The 17,901-nt window shown below is 31.9% G+C and overlaps 1 protein-coding gene across 5 annotated transcripts in view; it reads left to right on the forward strand.

The window, feature by feature from the left end:
* WDHD1 (WD repeat and HMG-box DNA binding protein 1) overlaps nucleotides 1–17,438 on the forward strand; it is a 115,823-nt gene extending 98,385 nt beyond the window's left edge. For 4 of the 5 annotated variants that reach the window (XM_074290756.1, XM_074290754.1, XM_074290753.1 and 1 more), the window contains 5 exons: nucleotides 628–665; nucleotides 1,417–1,584; nucleotides 12,616–12,743; nucleotides 15,133–15,271; nucleotides 15,612–17,438. In XM_074290756.1, coding sequence (XP_074146857.1) covers nucleotides 628–665; nucleotides 1,417–1,584; nucleotides 12,616–12,743; nucleotides 15,133–15,271; nucleotides 15,612–15,806 — 668 coding nt within the window. In that variant the 3' untranslated portion in view covers nucleotides 15,807–17,438. The remainder of the gene's footprint in view (nucleotides 1–627; nucleotides 666–1,416; nucleotides 1,585–12,615; nucleotides 12,744–15,132; nucleotides 15,272–15,611) is intronic. The other variant, XM_074290758.1, reaches the window with a different exon arrangement.
* Nucleotides 17,439–17,901: the final 463 nt, after the last annotated feature.

The following is a 17,901-nucleotide window of genomic DNA, read 5'->3' on the forward strand; positions in this document are numbered from 1 at the left end:
TTCCAACTTTTTCCTGTCTTAATGGCTCTAAAATAAGCTTACAGCTCTTTATTTTTCCCCTTCTTTTTATTATTCACAAAGAAATATAGGGGTTAAAATAGAAAATAAAAAGGGAAATTTAAAAGTCTTAAATCTAACCCTGGTCTTAATGAAAATATAAATGGATCTTGGTCTTGTCTTTTTTGGTATCTCTCCTTCATTCACTTACTCTTCTATAGCTTCTAGTCCTTTCTTTTTATCTAGAGTTAATGACTCAATTTCTATTTGATAAGGAAGCTAAGAGTTTCTTCCTTGGTCTGTCCTTCTAAATATGAAATAGTTCTTTGAATCTATCGAAATTTAATTAAAATTCATTTGTTATCTGAAGAAATTCCAAATGGTCACTTTCTAGTTTAGACTGGCAAACCAAGACATGCTCCCCATAATTTCTCTTAAGAAAATTTTGCTTATCTTATCTTATGTTTACCATAAGCCTTTTGTTAAAGTCATAAATTTATGAAATTATGTAAGTTTCTATATGTTTTTTGAAAATAAATGAAATATACATATGTGTAGTTTTAGATAAAATATTTAATTGTAAATAAGACACACAATCGAGTTTCTTTCTCTTTATTATAAATGGTGCAGTTCCATCTAGCCACCAAGGACGAGTGAATCCCTTTAAGGTAAGAATTTTTCAAATAATATATTTTCTATAATTTAAAAATGTATGGGACAAATGATCAGATGTGCTCAAAATTAAAGAACTTTTGGGCATCATTAAAAGCTGTAGAAATGCCAAACTATTTCTGATTTTTCTTTTAATAAGGAATGTAAACAAAAAAAATTCTTTTGAAAGCACATCTGAGCCAGTCAGGTATTGCAAATTCGGCTTCCTATAGGATTTTGTTTTATTTATATGGTTTACCAAAGTCAGAAATAGAGTGTTTAGTTCATAATAGTCCTCTTTAAAAGTGGCATGACAAGGGGCAGCTAGGTGGCACAGTGGATAGAGCACCAGCCCTGAATTCAGGAGGACCCAAGTTCGGATCTGCTCTTAGACACTTAGCACTTTCTAGCTGTGTGACCCTGGGCAAGCCATTTAACCCCAGCCTCAGGGAGTGGCATGACATACTGTGGTTTTAATGACTAAATAGTTGTAAGAGGAAGAGAGAATAAGGCCTCTGGCAGGAATAGTTTAGATTTGCTCATCTTTGGCATAGCCAGTAGTAATAGTTTTTAATAGCTCTAAATATTGCTTCTTATGTAGTGATTTGGTTAGTTGGGGCCAGGTGTTTACCTTTGCAGTGGACACATTTTTGAATTTAGGTTTTGCCAACTATATTCATCAGTTTTACTAATAAAGATTTTCATTGAACTTTGAAAGGAAAACAGTGATTTTTTTTATGTGAAATTTTAATATTATGTCTTATTTAGGTATCAGATAGTTCAAAAGAATCAACTATTTCAATAAATTCAACAGCAAGTAACATTTTAGATAATATGAAGAAATTATCCAAGAAATCTGCTGAGCCTAATCGAATTGCAAATAAGGAAAAATCCCCGGTTTTAAAGCCTCTGATTCCAAAACCAAAGTCTAAGCAGGTATTATTTCCATTATCATTTGTGAATAATAACACCTTGTCTCTTTGCCTTACTTTAAATTTCTTTAGTAATTCTGGCAACTTCCACTGATGCCAAGCAACAATACTGGATCATGATATGGAGGGAATCTTAGACTTTAGAAGTCTATCATTAGAGTGTGTGTTCTGGCAGATCTAACCAAACTGAAAGGTTTTATGTTAACTATGGGTCCAGTAGCAAATTATCTTTTGTCAGATGACTAGTCAAAGGAGCTCATCACCAAAAAGTTCATCACAACATGATGAATTTTTTTGATAACACTATGTCATAAAATTATCCATTAAAGTCATGAAGGGTGTATCTATAATCATGGAAATTGAAGTTCATTTTAAAGTTTTTCTTTGTTTTGTGGCATATGGCAATGTACCCAAAGGCAATAAGAAACATATTTTCTTTAGGTTATACTGTAACACATTTAATATGTATAGGATTGCTTGTCATCTAGAGGAGAGAGTAGAGAGAGGGAGGGTAAATTTGGAAAAATGAATACAAGGGATAATGTTATAAAAAAAAAATTACTCATGCTGTCAAAAAATTTGTATAATTATAAAATTAATATAAATGAATGAATGAATAAACCAAATAAATAAATAAATAAATAAATAAATGAATAAATAAGCGAATATAGTTAAGACCAAAAAAAAGAACCATATTTTCGTGGACACTTTGTCCTCTAATCTTGTGACAATCATAAATAAAAAGATCACTTTGAAGATAATAACAATATCTATTGAAGAAAGTAGAAGTAGAGAATTCTATGAAGAACTTGATAATAAATTTTATCTTAAATCAACAAATACTTGATATTTGGTGACAAGTAAAAGCAATGAGTGGGTGGCAAAAAGTATGTTGAATACTAAGTTTCTCAGGTTTGAGAAAATAGTGATGAAAAGATTTTAGATTATTTCTTAAGCTTCGTGCCTATATTTCATTCTGTTTCCAGAAATCATTAGATATTCAAATCTAAATATAATTCAGAATAACTCAATTCAAATAATTTGAAAATTATTCAAAATTTTTGAATATCATTCAATGTAATTGAATTATAATTCAATTATAAATACTTCAAACAGATAAAATTGGTTATAATTTAACATACAGGTAACTTACTAGTTACTGTTGTAGAAACCATATCAGAATCAACTGATTCAGTATAATCATCAGCTTATCAAAGAAGAAGTCAAAATCAACATCAAATAAGAGGAAAAGAAATTCCATACAATTACAACCACTATATATGAAATTTAATATCCTATTAGCAAAACCTATCTGCCTGTCTCTGTACTCTCTTCTGCTTTCTTCTATGAACTTTTTCAATGTTTTATTGATATTATCTTCTTGTTTGTTTCTCTTTCATTACCCACTAACTCCCATCTGTCACTATTCTTATATAGAAACCCTCTTGTAAGCAGTAAGTCACCAAATAAAACAAATCGTTAGGTTGTTTGTACATTTATGTCTGCTTCTGGTCTGTCATTTCTCAGCCAAGATATGGGAAAAATACTTTATCATCAACCTTTGAATCAGTATAATGATTCAGAGCTCAAAAGTCTCTCAATTGTTTTCTTTTATGTTTTGGTAATCTTCATGTAAATTGTTCTGGTTCTGTGTACTTCATTTTTTATCAGTTCATATAAGTGTTCCCAGGTTTCTCTGAAGCTATTATATTTGTCATTTCTTACAGGCAGAATATAAGTATTCCTTATATTCTGATTCCACAGTTTGAACATCCAGTTGATGAGCAATCACTTAATGTCCACATTTTTGCTATGATAAAAAAAATAATTAAATTTCCATAGTCCCTCTGGGACTAGGTAATTGGGTGTTAATATTTTCTCACGGTTAAAAAATTTTTAATTACCAGAAAAAGCATTTGTAGTATATCCAACCAACTTTTATAATATTTACAATAAATTTATAAATGCAAAGTATTCCTTAACAGGCTAACTGCCTTATATATATATATATATATATATATATATATATATATACACACATAGAACATCAAACAATTAATTACACATTTCAGCTGTACATGGAAAGAGAAAAAAAGTATTGTAGTACAAACAGTATTAATGATTAGATGTACTTGATTGATGGTATAGGGTCACTACCAGTATTCCTGAACTTTGTTACTTGTCTCTTTGTCCTAGGGGATTCTACTGTCAAAGCTGTAGGCAGGAAAAGCATTGCTTCTAGGTTTGGCCTTTCTTTTTCTGATTCAATTTCTCCTTAGTCTAAGATAGCCCCTCTGTAGGTTTTTCTCTGGTCTGTCTGTTAAGAAAGCTCGGATTCGACGAAATTTATGAGTTGCTATTTGAGCTTTTGAAATGCTTTTGAGTTAAGGTGATGGTTTCAAGGTTCTGTCTTTGTATCTATAATATTAATATCTTGTATGCTTTTCTTCTTTTTCACTTCCTATTTTCTTCTCTAATTGTTATACCTCACATTCACACTTTTCTGTCTGGTTACCAAGTCTTTGTTTAGTTTCTTTAAATTTGTTCAATGTTTTTTGAACACAAAAATGTTTTAGTAAAGTTCTATCATGTCAGTTCTTATCATCATCAGTTTCCCATGAATCAGTTTTCCTTTTAAGTATACTTGACTTTATTTATAGCCATCTCATTTACATTTATAGTGGAGAATAGTCCTGCAATGTAATAGAGCACTGGATCTGGATCAGCAAGACCGGAGTTCCTAAATTCAGATATTTACATTAACTGTGTCCTTGAGCAAATCTCTACTACCTCAGTTCCTACTTCCCAAAGTTGTTATGAGGATAAAATGTTATAATATTTGTAAAGCTCTTTAAAAACCTTTAAGTGTGATATAAATGGTGGTTATTATTATTATTATTGATATAATTATTTTGCATGCCTTGAATTGGGGAATGTATAAGATATAGTTTCCCTGCTTCAAGTCTCTCTATACTTCATCTTTACAAGCTGCCAGTGATTTTCCTATTGTGCAGGTCTGACTAAGTTGCCCCTCTGCTCAATAAATTTCAGAGACTCCTTTATTACCTCCAGGGTTAGATATCAACTTATTTGACATTTTAAATCCTTTTTTGTCTGTACATGGTTATTTGTATGTTGAACCTCCCATTAGAATATGAGCAGGGACTTTTTTTCTTTTTTTCTTATTTTTAGTGTTTAACACAGTGCCAGGCATATTTAGTTTGTGTTGACTGACAGTACTGTATCAAGTTGTAATTGCACTGATAAAATAAGGTTTTACTTACTCTTTTTGAGGTCTAGGGTGGACTTGATCTCTGACCCCTTCTTCATTTCCTAAGACTAGTTCTTTTTTTTTCCCCCAAAGGGACATTTTTTTTAGGAGAAGAGGTTCAAACAAAATGAAGAGATAAATTAGGCAGCAGGAGAAGTAAATATGAAATAGATTTGGGAGAGCAATAGGGTCACTAAGGAAAGAAGTTTGGAAGAATCCATTAAAGGAATATGTTATGAGATGCAAGTATGCCATTAACTGATAAGCTAAAACCATAGAGGAATATAGCAGACTAACCAGTTAGGTATAATAGGGAGAAGGTAAAGGGAAGCTACTATGGGAAGGAAGGAGTGGATTTAATGCTGAAAAGTATTTAACAAAAATCTTCATCATGAGCACATCTTTTATAGGGAAAATTTAATCTTGGGGGTTTCCCAAGGGAGAAGGGGAAGTATCAGGGAAGAATTTGGTAGCTCAGAGGTAAGAGTCAAGGAAGACCCAGAAGGAATGTACCTGGCAGATCAGGTCCCAGACCTATGTAAAGATATGCCAGTCAATATCTTAAGGGCTGTTTAAAGATTCTCACAATAGAGGGATAGACAATGAAGGCTGATAAAGAGTTCCAGTCTTACAATCACTTTATATAAACTGAATTGTCTGGGACTGTGTTATGCCTGATAATAGACAGATGGGTTTTTTCCTAATATGGGAAGCGAATAAGCTCAAAGTTTACATCATTCCCCACTCTTTGATTTGCTAAAGAAATCTTTCAAAAAATGGGGGAGAGGGAAGTCATTCCTAAATAGAAGGGGAGTTAGGAAGCAATGCTAAAATATTTGAGGTTAAATCCAAAGACAGTTGTTCTTAACAAATATAGAAGACAGGAGTGAAATAGAGTGGCCTGTGGAGGGGAGGCCAAAGTTTGGTGACGTCAAAGGGATTCAAAGATCCAGTAGTCTGGGAGCCTACTTAGATACTGGGTAGCATTTTGCTGGGATCTATTCACCCCAACAGTCAGTTTCCCCCTCTACAAATAGTGCCCAATGTAATGTAATTTGGGGTATGGAGTGATGATCTCATCTTCTGAAATTACTTTTTGCTGGGAATGGGCATAGAGCCAAGTCATCCTAGAGGGTCCCCTGAAGTAATTCTTGCACACCAGAGTCGCATGCTTATTACTCACATGTTCATCAAGACCACTGTTGTAATGAAGATTTGCTTTCCTTGTAATGTAGATAATGCACTGGTGTTGGTTTTATATTATATTATATTCCCTTTACTTTCATTTTTACAAACAAGTTGATTCTGCAAGTTCTCTGTAAGTTTTCTTTTTAAATCTACATTATCAGTGTGATTCCCTTGATATGTTTCTTTAGCCCACACTTGAGAAGATGTTTTATAGCTAGGTACTCGAAGCTGATTTTTCTAGAACTGTAGAATTTACAGTACAATTTGAACTCATTGTGCCACTTTTTTTTTTTCACAATACTATTTTATTTTCTAATTACATGTAAAGATAATTTTCAACATTCATTTTTTAAAATTACTTTGAGTAATTTTTCTCCTTCCTTTTATCTCCCTCTCCCCAAGAAAGCAAGCATATCGGCTATACATATAAATCATTTTAAACTTATTTCCATATTTGTCGTGTTGTAAAAGAAAAATCAGAGCAAAAGGGAAAAACCACAAGAAAGAGACAAGCAAACAGACAAACAGTTTGAAAATACAGTGCTTCACTCCACCTTTCTGTATGTAGATAGCATTTTCCTTCTCAAGTCTATTGAAATTGTATTGTATCACCATATTGTTGAAAAAAGCTAAGTCTATCATAGTTGATCTTTACATAATCTTGCTGTTATTGTATGCAGTGTTCTCCTGGTTCTGCTCACTTCACTTAGCGTCAGCATCAGGCTTTTCTGAAGTGAGCCTATTCATCATTTCTTATAGAACAATAATATCTCATTACATTTATATACCATAACTTATTCATCCATTTCCCCAATTGATGAGCATCTGTTCACTTTCCAATTTCCTTGCCATCACTGCTTTTATGATCGCTTTAGGATACAAACCCAGTAGTGATATTGCTGGATCAAAGGGTATGCACAGTTTTATAGCTCTTTATGCATAGTTTCAAATTACTTTCCAGAATGTAAGCTTATTTTAACACTTAAAAATTATTCAATTAATCAACAAGCACTCAGTACTTGCTATGTGTCTAGCACCATGCTAAATAATGGAGGTAAAAAGAAAAAGCTTAATAGGATAAGACACATACAGAGTAGATGGAAACACTTAGAAGACATTAGTTTCTAGAGGCAGCAGTAAATCCCTTCTGGAGTAGGTAGAATATAAGTTGAGTCTTGAAGCAATCCAGGGAAACTAAGAGACAGAGGTGAGCATTCCAGACATGGGGGACAATCAGTTCAAAGGCATGGAGACAGAACATGGAAGATCACATGTCAGGAAGAGAAGGTAGACTGCTGTTCTAGTTTGTGGAGGACATAAAGGGGAGTAAAATACAAATATTGGAAAAGTTATTACCTTCTTAGGGGGGAGTTATGAAGAATTTTAAATGCCAAACAAAGGATTATATTTGATTCTGGGAGCCAACAGGAAACCACTGGATCTCATTGAGTAGAAGTGACATAGTCATATCTTCACTTCAGAAAAACCAGGTTGGCATCTGGAGAGAGATTAGAGTGAGGAGAGACTTGAGACTGCTGGAAGGAGGAGACTAGGTGAGAAATGATGGTCTATAGTAGACAAAATTTGACAAGATTTGATTTTGGATTGATTTGGATTGATTCACAAGAATGTGAACATGGCAGAAACTAGGCATGGACCCACATTTAACACCACATACTAAGATAAGATCAAAATGGGTCCAAGATTTAGCCATAAAGAACGAAATCATAAATAAATTGGAGGAACATGGGATGGTTTACCTTTCAGACTTGTGGAGGAGGAAGGAGTTTGTATCCAAGGGAGAACTAGAGACCATTATTGATCACAAAATAGAAAATTTTGATTACACCAAATTAAAAAGTTTCTGCACAAACAAAACTAATGCAAACAAGATTAGAAGGGAAGTAACAAATTGGGAAAACATTTTTACAGTTAAAGGTTCTGATAAAGGCCTCATCTTCAAAATATACAGAGAATTGACTTTAATTTATAAGAAATCAAGACATTCTCTAATTGATAAATGGTCAAAGGATATGAACAGACAATTTTCAGATGATGAAATTAAAACTATTTCCACTCATATGAAAGTGTTCCAAATCACTATTGATCAGAGAAATGCAAATTAAGACCACTCTGAGATATCATTACACACCTGTCAGATTGGCTAAGATGACAGGAACAAATAACGATGAATGTTGGAGGGGCTGTGGGAAAACTGGAACACTGATGCATTGTTGGTGGAGTTGTGAAAGAATCCAACCATTCTGGAGAGCAATCTGGAATTATGCTCAAAAAGTTATCAAAATGTGAATACCCTTTGACCCAGCAGTGCTACTACTGGGCTTATATCCCAAGGAAATACTAAAGAAGGGAAAGGGACCTGTATGTGCCAAAATGTTTATGGCAGCCCTTTTTGTAGTGGCTAGAAACTGGAAAATGAATGGATATCCATCAATTGGAGAATGGTTGGGTAAATTATGGTTATATGAATATTATGGAATATTATTGTTCTGTAAGAAATGACCAACAGTAGGATTAACAAGAGGGTTGGAGAGACATCAACTGATGCTGAGTGAAACGAGCAGAACTAGGAGATCATTATACACTTCAACAATGATACTGTATGAGGATGTATTCTGATGGAAGTGGATATCTTCAACATAGAGAAGAGCTAATCCAATTCCAATTGATCAATGATGGACAGAATCAGCTACATCCAGAAAAGGAACACTGGGAAATGAGTATAAACTGTGAGCATTGTTGTTTTTTGTTTTGTTTTGTTTTGTTTTGTTTTTCTTCCCAGATTATTTTTACCTTCCTGAATACAATCCTTCCTTTGCAACAACAACAACAACAAAATTCGGTTCTGCACATATATATTGTACCTAGGATATACTATAAGATACTTAATATGTATGGGAATGCCTGTATAAGATACTTAAATATGTATGGGTGGAGGGAAGAAGGGGAAAAATTCGGAACAGAAGGGAATACAAGGGATAATGTTGTTTAAAAAAAAAAAAATTTACCTATGCATATGTACTGACAAAGAAAATGTTATAATTAAAAAAAAAAAAAAAGAAAGAACGTGAACCTGGGAAGATTAGTGGTGTCCTTACCCAACCATAGAAATTTGGTAAAATGAGGGGGAATTAAGTGGAAGGATAAAGATTTGTTTTGGATATGCTGATTGAGATGCCTGTATCAGATTAGAAATTAGAAATGACCAAAGGATAGATGCAAGATATCAGATTAGAAATGGCCAAAAGGCAATATGGGGACTAGAGCTCAAGGAAGCTTGATAAGATATATGATAAGATTTGCATAGACATGAAAGCTGATGTGATCAACAAGTAATATAACATAGTGGGGAAAAAAGAAGACCCAATAATTTTTAAGTGTCCCTGTCTTGGTCTGAAATGAATAAAGAATTAGCAGATGAGGCTGAATAATGAGATACTTTTAGACATTGCAGTAAGTGGGGAACTAGGTACTATACTGATGATAAAGATTAAGGGGAAGGAATGAGCCTTGGAAAGAGATGAACATTTCTCCTTAAAGTCTCCTTCATACTAACAAGTACACTTAAAAATAAGCGACAAAACATCAGAGATTTTTGATTGATGAAGCTTTATGCCATTGTCAGGTCCATCTGCTTTCATGAAGTCTCAGTTGTTTGTTCCTTGAGGACCAATTAGAATGTAAGTACTAGAATACTATAACATTCCAGAACAAAAAGAAAATTACTGCTCTGGAGCAAAAAATTCTATAGTACCTCATGACTATGGTCGCTGACAAAAAGAACAACTGAAGAGAGAAGCTCACCTGATGGGGCTTTTTTTTACCCATAACATGCCAGAGAAAAATCACTGAAATTCAGAATGAATTTAATTTTTTGTCTGTTTTGAAAATCTTTAGTTGTTTCAAAAATTTTTATGGAAGCTTTTTGTTATTTAGTTCTTAATAATCCTTAATAATCTCTGGAACTCTTAGACCAATTGATACAAAAGAACAGTGTTTGGTAGTATATGCAGAATATATGTCCGTAGGCTACCACCTCCCTACCAAGGAAATAAAAGTATATTTCAATATCAAATCTGTGGAATCACAAGGAATTATTTAATTTGACTTCTGACATGTTTAGTAGTGTTTGTGAGTGTGTAGCTAGGTATATTGTTTCTTGGTTAAATTTTCTTTGAATTCCTCACATTTGTTATTTGTTTTCCCTCTTCTTCCTTTCCTTTCTCTTCCCTCTTTCTTTTTTCTCCTTTCCTCTGTGTCTCTGAAAAACTAATTCATTGTTTTATATTTTTAGTCTCCAACCTCTGCAAAGAAGGTAGTGATATAATTTCTCATGTAATTTAATAGCTTTTCTTATATAATTTTAAGTTACTTTGCAATTAGACTAATTCACAGTTCCACCAAGTGGATCTGACTTGCTATAGCTTCTCCAGCATTAACTATTTTTGTCTTTTTATCATTTTTGACAATTTAATGGAAATGAGAGGAAATTTTTAATTTTTCTTTCTTAATTTGAAACATTCTTTCATGTTAAAAAAATTAATTTTTTTAAAAATGATTTTTATTGATATCTTTTGTTTTTATATCACTTTTCTTTAAAAATAATTACTTCAAAACCCCACTACTTCAAAACCATCCCTTATGGCAAAAAGAAGCAATACGTACATGTGTTTACTGTTGATGTATGTTAACTGAGTCTAATAATGCAATTAGCCAATCAGTAATTTTTAAGCACTTACTATATACTACGCACTGTGCTAAGAATTGAGGGGGGGGGGGAGAGATCAAAAACAACCTTTATTCTCAAGGTTAATGAAGGAGAAAAGATATAAACAGCAGGGTTAATAAGGGGAGGGTACATGCTGTTCCCTCTTACCTCCCACTATCCCCAGGCAATTTGCTGACATTGGGATTTAAACTGTCCTTTTTTTCTATCTTTGATTTTTTTTTCACTTAACAGACTCTTTTTCTTTTCCTTCTTCCTTTGTCTATTCTTACTCTTCCTTCCCTCACATATTGGGAGGGGAAAGAAAAAAAAAACACTTCAGTAATAAGCAAAACTGAAGAGCTCAAAATAGATGTTTCAGTTGATATATCTTGTCAGTTATCAAGAGATGGGTAGTTCTTCATTATTGGTCTTTGCAAAATACAGTTAGTCTGAATAGAAATCTTCAGGGTTGATTAGCTCTATAATGTTGATGTTATTGAATAAATTGTTCTCCCTAGCTCTATTCACTTTACTCTGTATTAGTTCGTTATTCTTCCCAGGTTTCTCTGAAACTGTCTCTTTTTATTATATATGTTGTAATAATATTCTATAATATTCATAATTATAGTCCCCACTTATCTAAAGGGAAGATGGTACATTTTCAAATCTCTTCTTTGGGACCAAGTTTGGCAGTCTCTGTGTGTATTTTGTCTTCCTGGTTATGCTTATTTCATTCTGCATTAAATTCATGTAAGATATTTCAATATTCATGTAATTCAATTCATGTAAGATTTTCCTTAATTCCTTGTATTCTCCACATACTTTCTATTATATCTAACTTGTTTCTAATAAAAAATACTTTAAGGATTTTTGGTGGAATTTTTGGGTCAGAATATAAACTTTGTATAATTCTAAATTATTTTCTAAATTGCTGTACAAGCACAGTATAATAATATTCCCATTTTTTACAACCTCTCCAGCTTTTGCCAATTTCCCTATTTTTTCATCCTTACCAATTTGCTGGGTGTGAAATAAAAGTGGTTGAATTTGTATTATTTTTATTAGTGATTCACAGCATAGAGTTTTAGATAGTTTGCATTTCTTTTGAAAAATGTTCTAATCCTTTGACTATTTCTATGGGGGGGAATGGACCTCAGTCATATATTTGTGTCCATTCCAAATATGCGCATGCGTTACTACACACACACACATACATACATAAAATCGGAATTTTATTACATTGTTTATAATTCCTACATCCTTCCTACCCTCTGGATAACGCTTTTTATTCCAATTATATTGTTTTGGGGTTTTTTTTTCTCATTCTCAGATTATTTTTGTCTTTATGACTTATTTGATCTTTGGTCATGAAAAAATAGGAAAACATTTTTTAAAATCATCTAAGAATGTACAGTTCTAGAATGAAATTATAAGAAGAGTACATACAATAAGAAAGTATTATAAATCATCATAGGAAAAGTCTTGTAACTATTCAGAACCAGATCACATTTTTTATCTTGAGGATTTATGATTGTTTCATCAGTTTACTTATCTAATACTAAGAGCCTTAATTGTTTGGAAAGAGAGGAATTGAGAAGCAAAACCTCCTGTTTGCACCCTGAGAAAGCAAGGCTGAAATACTTGAGGACAGTCTTGTTATTATGAGGGAACTAAGTTCTGGGAATCACAGACCTACCAGAAAGTGAGAATTATTTGCGTATGATTTTGACATGGTTGTGTTAAGCTATTTTGAAATATTATTTGAAAATGTTATTTTCAAGTATACTTATGATATATAAAATTATTAACCATTCTAAGCTGTGACAATTTTTGTAATTCTTTTATAGGTACCAGCAACAAATTTTTTTCAGGCTTGTACCTCTCAAACAGATAAAATAGTGGAAGAGAAAGAAAATCCTGAAAATACATTATCTGAAAGCCCAGCTCCATCTGCTCAAAATATTGAAAATGAAAGGTCATGTTACATAAAATTGTATTGTCTTCTCAAAATAGTTCATTATAGTTCTTTAAAGCTTTAGCATATAATTTTTTAAACTATCATTTAAAGTGATATGATTAAAATTATATTTTATCTTTTCAGATGGGAAAGGGTGTCTAACTGATTTTATCCTTCTGTTAAGATTTCTGTTCATAAATTATAAAGATTTGACTATCTTCTATATTAACTGAATCAATAGAAAACTGGATTCATAAAACAATCTTTTCACTCTCAGTAATACTAGGAGATTTTAATATATCACTGTCATATTTATAATATATATTTTATATAAATTTTAAATAAATATAGTTATTTAAATATGACAAACTCATAACTATAGTCTAATTTTTTTAATCATTTTTTTAAAAAGGAAGAAGTAATAGTGTATTTGTCCCAACTATGGAAAAGAACCAAACAAATGGAAGAAATTATTAGAAAACATAATCGCAGGGTTTAATTATATAAAATTAAAAATATGCTACACAGCACAAAACAATACTTTGCAATTAAAAGATTTATTGGGAAAATATTTGCAAAAATAACATAGAGGTTCAAACATTTCATTTGTGTGTGTGTTTTTAACCAGATCTAAGATTTCATGGGTATGGGGAACTTTTAATGAAAAATCCCTCTACCAATGTAGATATATGCTCTATAACTATAGCATTAGAGTTATCAGTTTATCTATTATAATAGTTACTTGGTGGTACAGTGGTAAAAAAAAAAAAAAATAAAACAAACATAGAGACAATTTTTGAAGAAGAAAATATAAACTATTGCTTTAATGTTCTTGATCATGTGAAAAGATGCACATATTTCCTAATTAGATTTGTGTTAATCTAAACATCTTAAACTATGACATCTGCTAAAATGGGGGAAAAAAACAACCTATAAACTGAGATAATATTATCAAATGAAATAGTATTAAGCACACTACCTAGCTATAGTAGGTTCTATTTAAATACCTATTTCCTTTCTCTTCCCATATACTTCATTGTTATTAGGACAAAGGGACACAATTAAAAGCAATAATGCAAAATACACAGTAAGAATCATACAATTCTGTCTCAGGAATCCAATTGGCAGTTTATCTTTTAAAAAGAACTTTAAAAAGCTATATTAATAGCTTTGGCATTAACTGGCAATAGAAAAAAAATAGCCATTAAGTTCTAACACATAGAAAGTGGCTGAGTAAATTATAGTATAAGTATAATTGAATTTTATGTTGCTGTAAAATGAGAGAAATATGGAAATATGAAGCAAAATCAGAATAGTATGTACACATTAATTATTTCTTCATTTAAAAAAAAAGATTGCAAAATCTGAAACCAACTTGGAAAGAGACACAGCAAATTGTTTGGCTTTCTTTGGTTTTCTGTTGGTTTGTTCAAATTTGCTTTGTTAATGATGGTGTTTTTTATATAAGACTTTGTTCTTTGTGAGGTTTTTTGGTTGATGCATATTAAATTTTTGTAAATTAAATATAACATAATAATAATGATAATGGAAAAATGATGGGTCTAAAATATTCATCAAAGGAGAAAGGTCATGTTATTTCATTAAATTTATTTTAAGTGGTTAATGAAATGAAATCCAGATTTCATATTATGGCTATATTTTGTCACTTAAGTATATGAAGGCAAGAAATTAGCAAGATTTCTTTCTTTCTTAAATTTTTTTTAAAATATAAAATAAAGGGGGGGCCAGCTAGGTGGCACAGTGGATAGAGTACCAGCCTTGAATTCAGGAGGACCTGAGTTCAAATCTGGTCTCAGACACTTAACACTTCCTAGCTGTGTGTCCCTTAACCCCAGCCTCGGGGGGGGGGGGGGGGGGGGGGGGACGATATATATATATATATAAATAAAAATTTTTACTTTAAAAATAAAAAATATATAAAAATTTTTTTTAAAATATAACAATATTATAAAAACATAAAGTGGTAGAAAGAAGGCCTTGGGAACATTTTAATTAAAAAATATAATTGGCATTACCCTCAAATTCAGTCCTTTCTGAATTTAATATTAATACATGTTTAATTTATAAATATTTCTGAGAAAGTGAAAAGTTATCTTTTTTTTTTCTTTTAAATTTAATTATATATAAAGTTATGTTTGCTTGTTTAAAATAAATTGTAGTACCATGATAATTATAAGTAATTTATTCTGGACTTTTGGCCAGGTAATTGTGAATCACATATAGAGTTTATGAAATTATTGATTAATTACCATTTTGAAAAATGACCAAGGGAAAAAATGCCCTTCAGTTATGAAAAGGTAAAGGCATCATGTAGCTTCAAATATAAAAATAATTTTCCAAGTATAATTAGCAATTGAAATAGCTTTTTTGGTATTAATATTTTTAGGCCAAAGACTGGATTCCAGATGTGGCTGGAAGAAAACAGAAGTGATATTTTGACTGATCATCCTCATTTATCACAGGAACCAGATATAATAAAAGAAGGAATGAATAGATTCAGAATGTTGTCAGATGAAGAAAGGAAGGTAAGAAAAGCTGTAGAAAAATCCTGAAAGGTAAATATCTATTTTTAGAAATCCTTTAGGTATTTGGGAATTTAATAGATTAGGTATTCTATAGAAGGACAGGAAATGAATCTTAATGTACTTTGTAAGGTGGTGTGTGTGTGTGTGTGTGTGTGTGTGTGTGTGTGTGTGTGTGTTTTCTAGGTTTTATTTCATTACTATAAGTTAACTCCCTCTTTACAAACTTCTTCTGCCAGTATAGATGGTTAGCTATTCTAGGCACTTTACTATGAACCATAAATATTTAGTCATACTTTTAAATAGCATTAATTTTCACTTTTTGTTTCCATTGTTTTATCAGGCATGGACCAATAAGGCCAAAGGAGGAGCTACAAATGAAGCTGAAACAAAAAAGCGAAAACACCCCAGCAATGATAATACAAAACAGAGAGAACAAGAAAAACCAAAGGAGAATCTGAAATTGTCTAAAAAACGAAAACATCTAGATATCTCTATCAACCAGAAACTATTAGCTTTTGCGTTTAAGAAAGACTAACATAAAAAAATTAACAGGCCTTTAAAAACTAATTTTTTTCATTATCAGTTTTGATTAAAGCTAAACTACATGTGTTTAAGTATTTGTGCAGACAGTGACTAAAAAACCCTGTCCTTTTAAAATACTGTGATTCTATCTGTATTTTTTTCAAATGTAACAAATGTTCCTATTTACTGTTTACTCTGCCCAGTGTGGAGAGCCACTTAGAACCATTATGACTCCTGGTATTGATCAAGATAAGTAGAATGAACCACTCTTTACTCAACTAGAAATTAGTTCTAATTTGTTTTTCTGCCTTTTAAAGTCTTTATCAGAATCTAAATGTCTCAGAAATACCCTCTAGCAAACTATGTTTATTGTAATCACAAATAACAGGTATCATAGATCAATACTGATTTGACATTTGGCCTATTCATTGTCCTCTTTCAAAATATGTTGACGTAAAATGACTTTCTTTGTTTGTCCAGGACTTCTTTGGTCATTTTCAAAGAGATATTTTTATGAGAATATGGGTTTCTATGTATATAATAAGGTTTTGTCTTTAAGAAAATTTTTCATTTCTAACTTTTTATGGGTGGTTTCTATAGCCAAAGAATAAAACACCATTTCTATGATTAAACTGGTATTTTAATACTGAAATTAAAGTAAAATTTATTTTTACTATCGTAATTCTCTTTTTTCTTAGACTTTTGAATATTAAGAAACTGTAGGGAGAAAAAGTTTTATAGTGATACTGCTTTGACAGCAACTGTGGCACAGAGCATAATTTCCTTTTGTATAGCTTGATCAAAGTCTCTCTCAATCAGTCATTTAATCAACATTAAGTTCCTTCTGTGTTCTATTCACTGTGATAAGGCTGAGAATAAATAATTGAGTAGATGTGAATTAAATTTATATGAGATCATAGATTTAGAATTGCATATAGATCATCTAGAGTAAGCTTCTCATTTTAAAATTGAAGAAACTGAGACCCAAGAGAAATTGATGAATTGTCTGGGGATTCATAGATAGTGACAGAGGCAAAATCTGAAGCCAAGTTCTTTGCTTCCTAATACACTCTTAGTATCAAGCTCAAATAGGAATGAATTCCTATAGGCCACTTAATGGACTTAGAATACCACATCTACATTACCATGTGGTGTTACATTTATTTTCTTAAACATTTCTCAAATACATTTTAATCTGGTTCTGGTCTCGTTCAGAGTAGACTGAGTTTAGAACCCATGGACTATGAGTTTAATATCTCTGCAGTAATAGCACTGCTTTTCTTAGCAGAATCATTGAAGTCTGTATAATCAGAAGTAAAAAGATGATTGTAGGGGTTTGCTTTTTTTTTTTTAATTATTATTATTCTCAGCCAAATAAATTGTTGTTCAGTTGTGAATGATTCTTTGTGATCTCATTTGGGATTTTCTTGTCAAAGACTCTGGAGTGATTGGCTTTTCCCAATTCATTTTGCAGATGATAAAACTGAGGCAAACAGGGTTAAGTGACTCGCTTAGCATAACAGCTAATAAGTGTCTAAACCTAGATTTGAACTTGTGTTTCTGACTTCTATTTTGTTCTATTTACTGCAACATTTAGCCGCCCTCCAAATGAATTTACTACATATAAATTGAGAGTTAAACCAAATTGTATTCATGGACTCTTTTTTTATAGTATGTATAAATAAACTGCACACAGAGACGCTGAACATGGTGTTTGTTATCTACTTTAGAATACTGAAGAAAGCCCAGAGGTCACCTCTTCTGCCAGCAGTCCTAAAAGGTCTTGCCAAGTTTGCACATCTCATAAATATGGAGTTTTTTGATGACTTATTAGTCGTTCTGCATACTCTCATAGAGTCTGGTGAACTAAGCTACCGAGAGTGTCTTCATTGTGTTCATACTGCTTTCCACATTCTTTCTGGCCAAGGTGATGTTCTAAATATTGATCCTATGAAGTTCTACTACTAATGAGAATGTTGAAATTTCTTTCAATGTCTTGATGTTATGCTGACCAAACGCAGAAAACAGGTTTCTCAACAGCGAGCCTTTGCTTTCATAAAATGCCTTTGCATCTTAGCTCTTCATGTCCTACCAGATTCAAGTATTGG

The sequence above is a fragment of the Sminthopsis crassicaudata genome, chromosome 2, assembly GCF_048593235.1.
Source record: "Sminthopsis crassicaudata isolate SCR6 chromosome 2, ASM4859323v1, whole genome shotgun sequence".
Lineage (NCBI taxonomy): Eukaryota > Metazoa > Chordata > Mammalia > Dasyuromorphia > Dasyuridae > Sminthopsis > Sminthopsis crassicaudata.